Consider the following 15,474-nt stretch of genomic DNA (forward strand, 5'->3'; position numbering starts at 1 on the left):
ATTTCTTATGTAAGATTCCACTAATCAGGATTTCCTGGATAAAGGAATGTCAGCTAAACCTTAATTTTTGCTGGCTTCCCACAGAGTAGCGATTATTAAATCCAATAAATACCTCCTACAAATATATATATGCAATGCTAAAAGTATAATTCTTATTGTAGGAAAAAAATCTTTACAGCTTTACTTGTAGTTTATAAATATTAATGAAATAATTTTTAGTAGAACCATGTGAACTTAAAAAATATTTAGAAAGTGTATGCAATTATTATATAATGAAATCAGGAGTTTGAAGGAAGTAGAGACAAATCCTGAAAGAAAATTTAAGTTTGCTTGGAAGGCTTTGATACATATCTTCAGTGATTTTTCAAAACATTTTGAGTTCTAAGTTACGTTAGTGCCTTGATGATATTGAAAATCTTGAGTGCTTAGGTTTATATTAAAATTTTCAAAAAACATTAGTGGTTTGATCAAAACAACAAAAAGTAGTGAGAATTTAAGTTAAGAGCTGGAAATGCAAGTTCTTATTTTCATTTTTTTAATTATTCTGCTGTAATCATCCTGAGTGCATTGAACTGACTTTGCTCCAGATTTCTTTACTCCATAAATATACAAATGTTGTGAGGTGCCAGTAGGTCCAGCTTTGAATATTCAGTGAAATTGCACTATAGGGTCTGTGGATGATGAGATATCGTAGGCACAGACATCACTGGACCTTATGTATCCAGCTTAGCTGAAAACCCAACTGCAGCAGCAAGCTCATGTCTCCTGCTCCTGCTCTAAATGTTTGGGGATAGAGGCTACAGTAGCACCTAGATAAAAACAACATGAAACTATAGAGAAACTGCAGTAACATGGAACAGTTGTCAGTGGCTGTGGCTGAAGATCTGCAGTGGGAAGTGGAATGGGACGGGTGTCCTACAAAAGCCCAATTACTTCTTCCAATGTTCTATTGTAAGGTAGAATAATAAAGGGTATACAAATAATTCTGGCATTGCAACACCCTGGAATTCCTTTAGCATACAACTGCTCCTCTAGGGAATGATTTGGGCGCAATAGTGTGGATTCTGCTGCACCAAGGTGAGACAGGTTTACTGATGAGAAGCAGCTGGAAGACTCTTGATGGGTAAGTAAGTACATCTGTCTGTACTACATAGGCAGTGAAGGCAAGGTTAAAAACATCCCACCAGTTCTCAGCAGACCTGAAGTCATTCCAGAGTGAGTAACAGCCTACTGCTTCTTGCATTCCATAATTTCTTTATTGGCAGATGGAGAGTATGGGAAATAAAGTGATTGCATGAAATAAACCCAGGTGTACCAAACAGACCATGTGGCAGCTTGTTTGAGAGGTCAGTTCTGTGAGAGGTCAGGAAGGGGTCACATCTTGTCTGGTGTTGTCGGCGAGCGATCCTGGAGGGTTACATTGACAGAGGCGATGCCAGGATTTGAAAAATCACTGAAGATATGTATCAAAGCCGAGGGCTGGGAGGATGAAGGGGATGTGGGTCAGCCCTGAGCCAGCCGCCCTCCAAACAGCCAAAGCTGCTTCAGTGCTGCTGCCAAGGCACTTGAGGAGTGCACACAGCTCTACATGGACACGGGGACACTGCAGGGGAGGGGATGCTGGAGGAGCTCTTACACCTTGCTCCCTGGCATCTGCTGATGCCACAGCTCTGCTCAACTCTCTCAAACTGTGTTTCAACCCATTTAAATCCTTTGTGTCTTACGGTGGTACAGGCACAGTGAAGTGGGGGATGCTCAGAGGAATGTCTGAGTTGCCCCAGCTGGGCCAGCAGACTGAGATGTGGGGCATCAGTTTCTTCCTAGGAGTGGGAGCATTGCCCTCCTGAAATTACAAAAAGCTTGGTGGTCTTAGTGTGTTTACATAAATTTAAAATAGAATGAATCAAATGGAAGTAAAAGATAAAGAGAACAAATGTGGACTTCATGAAGATTTATAACATGTCAAAACTAGGGAGAAAAATTTGCAGTAATGATCTTGCAGATGAAAATAAGTTACTTTGCATTACTAATGGACAGTTTATATTGCAAAGCCATTGTCCCATATTGCACACATTATAGAACCTCCTTGCTATCTCAAATAGATAAATAACATTAGCACAAAGCCAAGAAGATTTATAGCATGCATGAATCTCTCTCCATTACTCTTTTCCGACTAAGTTTCTGTAACTCTTTCTGTTGCATATGAATCACTTCACTGACCAAGCTAATTCATGGATTAACTCCCTTGGCTCCAGTGGAAGTACTCCAAAGATGATTTTGAGATGTACACTAAAACAGATCATACAGTGGGTAAATGGATGTTATAAAACAAAGTACTCATGCTAATTGGCAATGGCATCACCCCATCAACCCCAGGGCACGTGGATTGTTCCTAGCCTCTGTTATAGATCTCTGTTACAGACAAGTAATTTCTTTATTTTCTTTTTCTATTGCTTGTGTTCTAAAGCAGTTAGTTCATTGGAAACTATTTTTCCTTTCATCTGGAGACAAATGCTATTTCTGTTTATGTTTTTATAGTTACTACCTAATATGACTTTGGTCATTCTGGTAGAAATGTACTGTTGTACTTAGACTGTGTCACCTTCCCGCTAAAGATCCCAAAGCACATGCCCCATCTTATGCCTCCCAATACTCAGGAAGTATATAGGTAATTTTATAGATATTTAATAGACAAGAGGATTTCAAATTCTGACTTGTCTGGAAAATTCTAGTGGGTTTAGAGTGCTTGCCTTTTGGGAATGATCCTTGCATAGTCACATCCCAGATGTTCCTTCTGGTGGAAACCTGAGCATTGCTTGGTGGACTGTACATCTTAAATGGACTTTCTGTTGTGGGTGGAGGTTACATCAGTGCACTGATGGTTTGGTATGGGCCTGGGTCTGCTGCAACAAGCTGCTATGTTTCTCCCTAACATGTGTTTCACATCAATGCAGAATTAGCACATCATCACACAATTTATCAATGCTGGGTTGAGTCCAGAAAGGAACCAAATTTAAAAGGAAACTGCATATGCATGATTTCAGATTTTTAAATGGGAGCTGCTGCTAAAAGGCTCAGAGAAAAATCCTGGCACATACTGAGGTAAGAAAAATGTCTTTGCAGTTTTAAAATTTCAGATCAAATTTTTCCAGAGTTCTTAGCAGTATTAATCAAGATTAAAAAAAAAAAGGCCTAAATTGTGTTAATTATGCATGTGTAACGGTCTGGGAAATGTGAAAAATCTTAAAGCAATGAGAAAAGAGTTTGATGTCCTATTTAATATTTAAGTTCATTGACACCTCCCACCCCCAAAATTTAACAGAAAGCTAAACTGTGCCTGAGCTTTTTAAAATGCATATGGACTGACACTAACTATGAACATTTTCAGTCTCAAAGGAATAAAACTGAGAAAATGGCAACCAATCAGAAACAAAAGTTACATTACTTGTCTAACTATTGTATCTATAGTGGCCACTACTACTGCCATTATAATACACAAGAGAATTTGAAAGCATTTAGATTTGCCTTTTCAGCTGACAATCTGCTGCAGGTGCTGTGCCATTATAAATAACTATTCAGCTGTTATGTGTTATTGTCTAAATCACCATTTTGAACCTGAAGTATAAGCTGCACAACCCATAGATCAAATCTAAGAAATTGGCTCTTGTTTGCAATGTAGTTATTTTAAAGGAAGAAAATACCCAGTAAATCAAACTCACATAGAATTTTAATTACGCTACTTGTTCCTAGGAGCAGCATTACAGTTTTACATTCCAACACTCTGTGCATGGGAAATGTAATACACAACACCTGTTAACAATACATACTCTGATGAATGCTTGGCTAAAAATTGGTGTCTGATTCTTGTTTAATTATATAGGGTGGAGAGAAAGAAGATTGAGTCCATTTTTTTCTGTAAGCAGACAAAAAGTATCTATTTAGTATAATGATTTATGTTTTACCATCAGATGAAATCATACAGGGAATTTTTTTGGTCTAATACAGAAATAATTATGGTTGCTCTATCATTATTACATGAGTGTTAACAGAATTTATGCACAGCAACAAAAGGTGTAGGTAACACTGGAAAAATTGTTTCCATTATAATCCCCTACTTGCAGCCTCTGATTTTAATTCTTATTTGGCACCACAAATTTACATGGTTGAGTTCAACTTAAAAAATGCTTTATTTGGATTGCATTTAATTTCTCTGTATTTTCAACAAAACTTTTCACTGTGGCTGTGAGAAAAATATTTCTCTGGTATGTGTATAAAACATCCAGTTACAGTTAATATTTTGAAATGCAGCAGAAGCAGTGAAAATTTAAATAGTCATTTATCAAGAGTAATGCCTGGCTTGGGTAACAGGCAAAAGGTAGTTACCAAGAAGGAATGTGTGATCCATGTGCTGGTGTAAAAGCAAAAGGTAGAAGAAAAATTACATTGTGTGTGATAAACCCAGGAAATAAAACTTTGAGTCAGTTTTGTGTAGGAAAGCCTATAATCATCTTTTGATGCTTAGTCTGGTTTTGGAGCTTGATCTTCTTTTCATCAAAGGGAGTTTGAAAATTTATATCAGAGGAAGTGAAGAGGCAGAAATCAGAGCTGAAAGAGCATCCCGATCCTCCATTTTGGGGACTTTCCATTTTTACTGCAGTTGAGTTCTAACTGCTAATTTTATTTATAAGTAATGGCTCGGTCCTGCCATCCTCACTCTGGCTGAACTCCTGTGGATTGCTGAGCTGCTGCCCTGCTCAGGTGGCTGCAGTGCTGAGGTAGGGGAGCCCTGACAGGGATGGCAGTGGGCGGGTGCATCGCTGCTTCTGAGCACACGAAAAGGTTGAACAGAACAACTGGAAATATTACCCAGGCAGCTTAACAAAGCAGTGTGCTTCTGAAGACAAATGTTTTCACTGCAGGGTGCCCAGGGAACAAAGGGAGTCATGGCCTTTACAAAGTACACAAGTGGTAGAAATACTTGTATACAAAGTCTGACTCACAGCTCATGTAAAAAATATGACAAACTTCTTAGTCTAATTCATTAACTCTAAATAATGTCCTTTCAAATGCCATCCCCAGAAGCAGTTTCTATTGGAGCTATTTTTTATCCTTTTGCCACAGATTGTTTTAAAAGAATTATGGGAAATGACAGCTGTAGAACTAAAGTTCAATTTTTCACAGATGAAACTACAAAACGCATGGAGTAATGTAATCCAGTCAGACAAGTGAGTAAATTATATCTTGGTTGCAACAACGCACCACTTGCTGAATATCAATAAGGATATGTTTCCTTCTTTAGAGTAAAAATATTTGCTGTTAATGTAAATGGTTCTGAATGTCCCTGGCAGTATAGGCACAGATGCCAAACTGCGTTAAAACTGAGCAGAATCTCATATGTTTTGTTTGCGAGGAAGAGGAAGACGGCATCCACAGATGTTAAAACAAGGAAGATGATTCCTTTTTACATTGCTTTACCATAATGAAACTCCATTAACTTCTATCATCTTCTTTCAAATTTCAAGTAAATGAGAAAAGCATAAGCTCCAGTTCAAGGAACACTGTCAAAGAGTGCACTCAGTTTTTTTCATTCTCCTTCTAAATTTCCGAGGGTAAGTATGTGGGTAACTCTGCTCCCTGTGTACCAAAATATCTCTGTTCTCCATAACCCGAGTCACAAGTGTCAGTAGAGTGAGTATATGTGAGCAGTGCCCCATCCTTCTCTTCCTTTGAATTTTGAGTTCCACGATACTGAGGAACGCAAGGATGGGTTAGATTAATGAGAGTTCCACTCTAAAACAGGCTAATTCTGCCGCAGCTAAATCAATAAATTACATTAATAAATACCTTATGGAAGTATTTGACCCCTGTTCTAGAAGAAACCCATAATGTTCCATATGACATCACATGTGGAGCTCGTATGCAGTTAAAGTGATATTCTTAGCACAAATATATGTGCTGGCCTTGGGTCCTCTGCTCAATGAGTTTTTATTTTTACAAGAAGTAATATACTTAAGCTCTCTAGAGCTCTGCAAATTCATTTTTTTACATGCAACTACATAATCTTTTTGGAGTGAATATGGACATTAACTCCTCCTTGCAGCTCTCTATAAACATATGCTTGTACAGCAGATATTTCAAATTCAGAATCCAGGAATGAAAGTGCTCCCAGGACTGACTACTGAGTTATACACCCTTTTATTTTAATGTACTTTGCCAAGATGACTCCATAACCTCAAATGAGTCAGGGAAGAAAAGGGGAAGGGCAATAACAAACAGCTTCATCGTAATTTTAACCCTATTGCCTAGTGATCACAAAATAACCATTGTGCTTACATATTTAAGGAGACTACATGGACACGTTCTTCCTGAGTGTGCTCATCCACTCCTTGGGACTTGTACTCTGTGATTCCAAGCACACAAGTAGAAGACACGTGACACCAAACCCAATTTATTACTTGGATCTGGTGGCAGGGACACTTAGGATGTATTGCCAGACTGCAGAGTGACACATGTCACTTTCTTGGATAGACCTCTCTCTGTAAAATGGAGATACATTTGCCATACTGACTCTCCAGGTGTTGCTGCTGTAGTTGGGATCCTAGTCCAAGACATCACTTAAACATGATGTTATTATGTCCCAGTAATTCAGGATTTAGTTAGTCCTTATTAAATAACTAAAGAAATGTTGAGACACCTTGGAAGCTGTTTGTGTAGTCCAACAAACAATTCACAAATAAACAAAAAATACAGTCAGCTTTAATATACAAGACTTTTGTCTTGAGTAACTATAGTCTCTCTATTAAAATCTCCCAGTAATTTCAGCTGGATGTATTTTTTCATTTGCTGTCCTAAATTGTTACATGTTATTCTAAAAGCTGGTTAACATCACATGGAGAAGGTGGCAAAAAATCAATAGAGTTTCATAACAAAGGCATGAAAGGAGCAAAATATAAAACTTATGAAAGAAATTATGTTCCCATTTGGGGGCAAAAGGGCAAGGACAATGGAATCAGTGAATTAATATTTTTTCTGTAGACTTTGCTGTGTTACTAAGATGTAATACTTCACGCAGTTGTGTCTTTCTATCTTCTTTGGTCTGCCAAAAGAATGAAACAGTAGTTCAAACGGAAAAGTCAAGTTTTGTCTATCAAAAAGAAATTTCAAGAGAGTTTTCCCAGAAGATTAATGTCTCATCTTTCTCATGGAGTGAAATATATTCCAGTTCCTGTAAACTTGCCAAGATTAACAGTAGTTTATATCTTTAGAAAAGATACAGAGTAGATGGGAATCTGAGCTCAAGTGGCTGTCTGAAGAGAGAATATATATGTATTATATAGGACCAATACTTAAGTATGTGTTTAATATACTTTTATATTGAATATGAATATATGTATTCCTGCATTTTACAAATTTTATTTCTATTTGCAATTATAACTTGTTAAAATTTTCTTTCTGGTGATTTTCATTACTACATTAATTGGCAAATCCTGTACTGCACAGCATGTTCTCCTGAAAAATGCAGCTCTCTGTCAATGAAATAATTCTCTCAACAAACCCCAAACCCTACACTAGCCTTATGTTAAATTATTTGTCCATTGTCACCTGTGTACTCATGGTTGTATAAGACTTAGGGGTCTTAAAGTTACTCAATGGTCAGTGCTCTTCTTTTTGTATCTTGTCTTGAATTTGGGACTTCTGAGTGGATTGTTCTGGTATGGATGATAACTATGAGGAGTCCTTGAGTTCTGTTGGGTTTTGTTTTATCAGTTGGTGACCTTGAGGGTAGGTAGCTTGAAACAGCTGTGCTCTAAATTATCCATATTGCTTTATCTTATGCATCAGGTCTCGTAGTTTAGGTTTTTGTACTAAAATGTATTTCGAGGGGAGAAAAACCTAAGTTTTCTGAGTTCATATTGATGGTGTACTGTAATGTTATACACACATTTACATTATTCCTACAATTTAATACACAGTAAGGAGCTGTCTTGATCTACTGGATTAATAAATTCCTATTTCTGCTTGAAGTTCTTGTTGGCAAAAACCTCTGCAAATGGGTTACATGTTCTTTTAAGTATTTTCTATCTAAATTTTAGGATTTCTATGAACCTCAGTTCAATTTCTCGGCAATAGATATAGCAGTCTGCTAGCTATGATCAAGAAGAGAATCAATCTAAAATTTGCTTTTATCCTACATTAAGACACTTCTCTTTATGGTAAGAAGATATTAGAATCATTGATAGAACACACATTTTACTACTTTCATTTCTTCATATACATATTGTTTTGAATAATTGAAAAGTTATGATTTGCTACATTTAACTTGGACTTTGTTATTGCTGGGCAGAGTACTAACATTACAAGTCTCTCAAAATCACTGTCAAATCACATGGAAACTTTGCCTACCTATTGATTAAACAGGCAGGAAGAAATACTGAACTGGATTGTGTTGACAAACAGTGAGCAAAATAGAAGAAGCATCTCTCCCTAAGTAACTCAGAACTCTGTCCATGCTGTTGCTGATACACCAAAGCAGTTATCCTCTCATACCTGTATCTCATTTTAATTGGATACTGCCTGAGAAATGGCAGAATTATCTTTTTGTTTTAAAAACAAGTTTTCTTGACAACCTGGGATTTATGGTTTTCTTTTCCTAGTGCATAATCATGCCCAGGATTTTTTTGTGAAGGTGTGTATCTATATATGTAAAACAGAAGACCATTTCCTAGAGGAAATGCTGTTCCCTGGATAGAGTATCTGCAAAGATTGTTATAAAGGAGCCAGGAGGGGATGATTAATTACTGTGTTAATGCATTCATGTACAGTAATGCAGGGCTCTTTATTAAGAGTCATGTAGCACTAATGTCCTGTTGCTTTCACAAATTACCCATTTGTTACTAAGAGGGTCAAACCCAAATACTGTGTGCAAGTCCTCCACATATGCCCATGGTTTTTTCTCAATCCTTGTACCACAGGGCACAAGTATAAGCAATTTGTTGTCATGAGGGCTGGCAGCCAGGGGAGCTGTATGTCCATCTGATGTTGATGTAACAAGCAAGGCTCTGCTAGGAATTTCCGTCTGCTTTTCATCCTGAATGTGCCTATGGCTAATTACTGTGCTTGGTGATGCTTAACTAAAAGTGACTGGAAACGTGTTTGCAACTGAACATTTTTATAGGATCTCTGTCAATAGGAGGATGTTTCTGTGGGCCTGTTTTGTGTTACAAAACCTTTGCTTTGTAAAAGATAGCTTCTGAAAATTCATTCCTTTTCTTAATAAGTTTAATTTACTTCTGAAATGCCAAGAACTCTGCAATGAGTTACAAAATCAGACTGAATCACCTTGGTTATTAAAACTTTGGAAGACTTGTTAGACTATTTTGGAGCACTTGCAGCTGCTGGATGTGTTCCAATTGCAGGTGGCCTGCACTATCAAAGCTTTGCTTGTGGCTGGGACCTTTATTCCCCTTTTGACATGGACTTGTGTGATACAGGAGAACCTGCTCCCTGCCCGAAAGATGGAGTATTGTGACGAAGAGGAAAGTATTTCTACAAAGACAGCCATGTAATTCATTGTGCAGAGAGCAGTGTGGAATTGCTATATTGGTGATGCTTCAGTGCATAATTAGCAAAATGAAATTTTGGCAACTTGAAGAAAATTAAGGGGAACAACCAGCTCTTTGCCCAGCCCCTGCCAGGGCTGAGTGTTAGTGGGCTGTGTGGTGGTTATCTTGCACAGGCTAGAGGTGGCACAGGCACCATGAGCTAAAGAGCTTTAAAAGAGAGATGATAAAGAAGTGTTCCTTCCACAATCCTCATGCACTGAGTGATACCAGTCTTGGCAGAGCATCTCCCAAACCTTAGCTCTGGCTGCTTCTCAGACAAATAGAAGAGTACTTACGGTGTAAAGCCAGACTTTGAAATACGTTCTGCTTAAATGACATATTTTAAATACTAAATAACAGACACTTTCAGGAAACCTTTGCATCTAACAGAACTGCACCAGTGGAGAAAGAGCTCTGCTGTTCTCTAACCTGGAGTCTCTCTGACTATTAGAAATCATAGGAAATCTATCATGGTTACCTGTAGTAGGAAAGGACTACATCAGCATTTTAAGTTTAGTATTTCTGCATTGCACTTAGAAGCTTTGCATTTGAAGGAAATCAAAAAGCCACCTTAAATATTCACATAGACATGAATATGGTTTTGTAAACATGAAGAATCCACATGAAATTAGACGGCATGGCTCAATGTGACTCTTGAATCCTTTTTTTTCCCCTATTTCTAAGCCTTCTGACACCAACTATCTAAAAATCTAAATTGAAAAGTAAGAAGTTTAGGAGCTCACAACTGGAAATGTGGTTTGAGCTTCAATCAGTGCTCAGCTTCAATCACCTACTCAATTCAGGTTTTGTGTAAGAGAGAATTCAGTCCTTTTATATTGAGCAAGAGAAACAGAATTAGCTCTTTCTAAAAGCTTTAAGCCCCCCAAGTCTTTTACATTGAAAATGTTCATGGAAGTCAATGTGCATTTTCGGTTCCAGAGGAATGCAGGGTTAAATCTAGAATCTACCTGTTACCAACTAGATAACATAATAATGAATATATACAATGTTACATTGTATACAAATATTACACTTAATTCCCCAGTTTTAACACCTTACTACGTGCAGTGCTTGCAGCTCTGAATAATGTTGGTTAGATTTATATACACTGTAAAAGGGGCAGTAACACAGCTGTGCAGCTGTCAGCCACAGAGCACGGTACAAATTGTAGGAATTCACAGTGTGGGCTCTATTTCTTTAAAATTCACAGTGTGGGCTCTATTTCTTTAAAATACTATGAATAATTCTACAAAACACTGCAGGATCCAGCTCTCTGAACCTCAAAGATTTCTGGCTCCTTTTGGAAGCGCGGTTGGTCTGCCTGTGTCAGTGAGGGTCAGGGTGTTTGAGCGGGAAGAGGAGCTGCGGATGTGTTGAATCTCACACTGTACATCACAATCTTAGTGGGTAATGGGCATGTTCTTGTCTCTTGTACCCCAGCTAGGACACAGGTACTGTACTTTGTGGTTTGCACATTTTAAGAAACTGAGGATGACAACCTTCTGAAGGTGGCAAACTGCTCCGAAGCGGTGGCACAGCCTGAAACAGCTGCAGAAAATCCCGCGAGGCCTTTGCTTTATGTGGGGCACTGCAAATAAGCTGTTTTGTCCTACCAGCTCCCTCAGCACATCCATAAACTTTGCAAAGTAAGTTACCTCTTTCTTTGTTCTTATTATTGCTCACCTACCAAATGCTTGCATTTTATTTGATATTGCGGGTAATTGCTATTACTCTGAATTACTGCTGCTGCACGCAATACAAAGCTGACAGAGAAAATGTTTCGACGTGGTTTTAGCTCACTACTGTTCCGAGTTCATTACTAAAGGAGCGGGCGCTGGGCCGGGCCCGGCGGCAGCCCGGCCGTGAGGGCGGGCCGGGCGCTGAGGGGGCGCGGTGAGGGGCGGGCCCGGGCGGGCGGCGGCCATGGCGGACAGCGGGCAGGTACCGCCGGGACGGGAGCGCTTTGTGTTAGATTGTCCCTGCTCAGCTGCAGCCGAGGGCCACAAGGATGGTGAGGGGTCTGCGGCATGTCGCTGGTGACGAGAGGCTGCGGCAGCTGGGCTTGTTTAGTCTGGAGGAGATTGAGAAGGGGGCTTGTCAGAGGTCAGGAGGATGGTGCCAGTCTTTCTTCAGTAGTGTCCGGTGACAGGAGGAGCAATGGCCATAAATCACAACAGAGAAATCTCCACCTCAGTATGAGGAAGACTTCCTGTGGAGGGTGGCAGAGCACTGGAACGGGCTGCCCAAGGAGGTTGTGGAGTCTCCATCTCTGGAGAGAGGCATTTGGAGACACTGCAAACCCCCCTGAACACGTTCCTCTGTCACCTGCTCTGGGTGACCCTATCTCGGCAGGGGAATGGACTGTATTACCTCCACAGGTCCCTGCCAACCCTAACTGTTTTGGTGTGGTGTTAAAAATGCTGTGTGTATGTGTAAATATATATATATGTACATATAAAAATACACCCGTGTCACTGCCGTCGCCCCAGCAGTTCAGTGGAGACACTGCCTGCCCCGGCAGCGACTCCAGCAGAGGCTGCGGAGCCTGGGCTAGCACATCCCAGCCTGGGCTAGCACATCCCAGCCTGGGCTAGCACATCCCAGCCTGGGCTAGCACATCCCAGCCTGGGCTAGCACAGCCCAGCCAAGCCTGTCCCTCACCCTCTCACCTCACCCGGAGCTGCTGCTGGTGTGTGCCTCCTCCACCTCTGACCTCCCACCGCCTCGCCAGGTTTCACTCGCTTATGGACTCTCCTAAAGCTTCTCCTTTATAAATGTATGGATATTTCTTGGTGTGTTGTGTTTGTGTGAGGAGCTACAGGAGTGGTTTCTGTGAGAAGCTGCTGGAAACTTTCCCATGTCCACTGGAGCCAATGCCAGCCAGCTCCAGGACACACCCATGGCCAGCCAAGGCTGACCTCACCAGAGACAGAGATCTGGGATAACAGATTTAGGAACGGGAAGAAGGAAGCCATACAACAGCAGCTGGATAAGAGGGGTGAGAATACAGGAGAGTGACAGTCCTGCAAACACCAAGGCCAGCAGAGAAGGAGAGGCAGGAGGTGCTCCAGGTGCCAGAGCAGATTCCCCTGCAGCCCATGGTGATGCAGCTGTGCCCCTGGGGCCCATGGAGGTCAGGGTGGCAGAGACATCCATGTTGGAGCAGGTCATGGAAGACTCCCTGGTGCAGGGCACCCCATGCTGGGGCAGGGTTAGAATGTGAGGAGTCTTCCCAATGAGGAGGCAGCAGGGTCAGATGCAACATGTGATGAAATGACTGCAAGTACTCTACCCCATCCCCCTCCGCTCCTGGTGGGAGATGGTAGAGAAAATTGGGGGTGAAGTTGAGCCTGGGAAGAGAGGAGGGTGTTTTGAAATGTAGTTTTTATTTTGCATTATTCTACTCTGATTTCATTGGTAATGAATTATTTTTCTGCCCAAGCTGAGACGCTTTTGCTCATGACAGTAATTGGTCAGTGACCTTTCCCTGTCCTCATCTTCTCCCACAAGCCTTTGTTATATTTCCTCTCCCCTGTTCAGCTGAGGAGGGGGCTGACAGAGAGGCCGTGGTCAGCTCCTGGGTATCCAGCCTGGGTTAAACCACCACAGTGGGCTTTTTTGTGGTGGTAGGAGTCTCCTAATTTTTGGTTGTTGAGGGAAAGGCATGTGGTTTCCTTTTAAAGAGCACCGGGGGAGTGGAAGCAAGCTTACACTTTCCTTCCAGCAATATCACAGTTGTATTTCTCACCTTTCATTGCTTTAGGTAGCTGAAGTGCTCTGGAGGATTTTACAAATCCACAGTGTTTGCATTAATATTTGCTTTATTTGCTTGTCTGGCCTCCACCCTGTTTTTTTCCTGTTTCCTTTTTTGACTTGGTTGACAGAGGTGTGGTTTCTGACAGGCAACTCATTTCATGCTGCTTGTCAGGAGATATAAGAATAAAATTCATCCTTCCCAAGAATGTATGAGGTGATGCATCAACTCAGAATTTCTCCCTCAAGCCTGTCTATGTAGTTGTAGCTACTACAAGATAATTTTCTTCTGCTTGAACTGCTTTGTTGTCTCCACGTGGCAAGAAGTTGCTGTGACTGTTGTGGGAGTGATTAAGCACCTTCAGCCAGTGTCACGGTTGTGTCTTTGTCAGTACAAAAGTTTACCAATTAGGTTTCCTTAAATAAATAAACCCTCTTCCAAGTGAAATGTGTTGCTAAGTATTCTAAACGCTTTATGAAAAATATATGCCTCTTTCACAGCGCGCTCCGTCGGCGCTCCCTGTAAATATTTTGGCAGTTGGAGCAGAGTAACACTGGGGTAATGCAGTCAGATCAGAGTAAAAGGATACAGGCTGTGCTCTATGGGACACGACAGGCTGTCAAAAATATATTGTACATCTGCTTGAAATGTACCATTGAAATTTTTGTCGTTTTTATTTCATGGCTTTATAAAAAGAATCTTTAGAGGAATTCAGTGAACTTTTTTTTTTCATGTGTTTTCTGTTCCTTGTGTATTGAAGTTTGTTCTACACACAGTAGCTTACCTTTGTGATATTTCTGTCTATCCTTTATGATTTATTTTTATTGCAAACCATGTGGAATTGTGTGTTTTTATGAATGGCATTCTATAGTCTCTAGTTTTGGCTGAAGGTAGCTTAGCATGGTCCAGATATAAGGTGTAGGAAACACTGTATTCTGGTACTGTTTCTTTATATAATTTCTTACATTTCGATACAATTCCTTTTGATTTAAATTGAATACTTTTATAATTGTTACAGCTTGTAATGACTTTCAGCAGAAGGTCTGTTAGAAAATCTGAATACTGATCTTATCAAGTCTTGCTGCTGCTTTATTTTTAACCACATTTTTCTCATAAGTGGTCTGCAGCTGTGAAAACATCAGTAAAATTTACTGTCATCATACATTTAGTCAACCATAAATCATGATATATGGACTGTGACATTTTTGAAACATATTTTGTTATTAAAAGGACACTATCATGTTTATAGTGTTCCTTGAAAGCTTTCTTTGCCTATAGGTTTTGTCTTTTGCATTTGACACATCTGTATATTTCCCTTTTGAGGGTAGTTGAAATGAGTGCTGCTATTTTTATTTCCTCATTTGTTTGATGACAAAAGAAATGTTTATGACTAAAAATAGCAACTATTGATCTTAACTTCCCATTGTGGGAGCGGGCAAGTGGGGCCTTTTAAAAACAAACAGGAACAGTGAGTGTGTTTCTGTTTCTGCCTTAACTATTTGTGTAGAAAGCTTCAGGATTTTCTGCTGCTACTGAAGCATTTGACAGCTTGATAACAAAATGTGTATAATAATACAAATAACAGCCTGTGTTGCTGGTGTAGTTTGGTTGGGTTTTTTCATTCCCATCTTGATTAAAGTTGTAACTGATATACAATGCTCTTCCAGGCTACATCTGCTCTGCTGTCAGCCCAGGCAGAGCAGCTGAGCTTGCTTTACATGAGCCACTGGAAAGTTGAGTCCAGTCTGCTTTCCCTGCTAGGGTGAGGACAGCAGACTCTTGGGTTCCTTATGCTTTGGGTATTTGCTACAGTTAATGAGATGTGCTGTCCCCTTGTGTGTGTGTTTTTGGAAGCCATGATTTTGCAAAGCGTGATGGTGTATTGTCAAACAAATGCAAATGCTATCTTCAGCCACTGCAGAAGGCTCATCCCAAAGGAGGAGCTTATTTTAATTCAGGAATACTGGTGCTCATTTCATTTGCTGTGTTTCAGGGTTTGGCCATTCTGGAAAGGCCCTCACCAAACTGCAGGTAGTGGGGCATTTTTCCTAGCCAGGGGTGACTCAGTACAGGTTTGGGGTTTTGAGATTCTTCCCCACCTCTGTAAACACAGAGGAT

General features: G+C 40.2%; 1 protein-coding gene across 3 annotated transcripts in view; it reads left to right on the forward strand.

Annotated features, from left to right (window-relative positions):
* CABCOCO1 (ciliary associated calcium binding coiled-coil 1) overlaps nucleotides 1-15,474 on the forward strand; it is a 126,538-nt gene that overhangs the window by 64,389 nt on the left and 46,675 nt on the right. The window contains exon 1 of one of the 3 annotated variants that reach the window (XM_039719732.1): nucleotides 11,517-11,543. The exons of 1 other annotated variant lie outside the window; for it this stretch is intronic. In XM_039719732.1, the coding sequence (XP_039575666.1) occupies nucleotides 11,526-11,543 (18 nt within the window). In that variant the 5' untranslated portion in view covers nucleotides 11,517-11,525. Of the gene's footprint in view, nucleotides 1-11,516; nucleotides 11,614-15,474 lie in introns of those variants that run through there. One more of the 3 variants, XM_039719733.1, reaches the window with a different exon arrangement.

This window comes from Passer montanus, unplaced genomic scaffold (genome assembly GCF_014805655.1).
Source record: "Passer montanus isolate IOZ18808 unplaced genomic scaffold, ASM1480565v1 scaffold42, whole genome shotgun sequence".
Taxonomy (NCBI): Eukaryota; Metazoa; Chordata; class Aves; order Passeriformes; family Passeridae; genus Passer; species Passer montanus.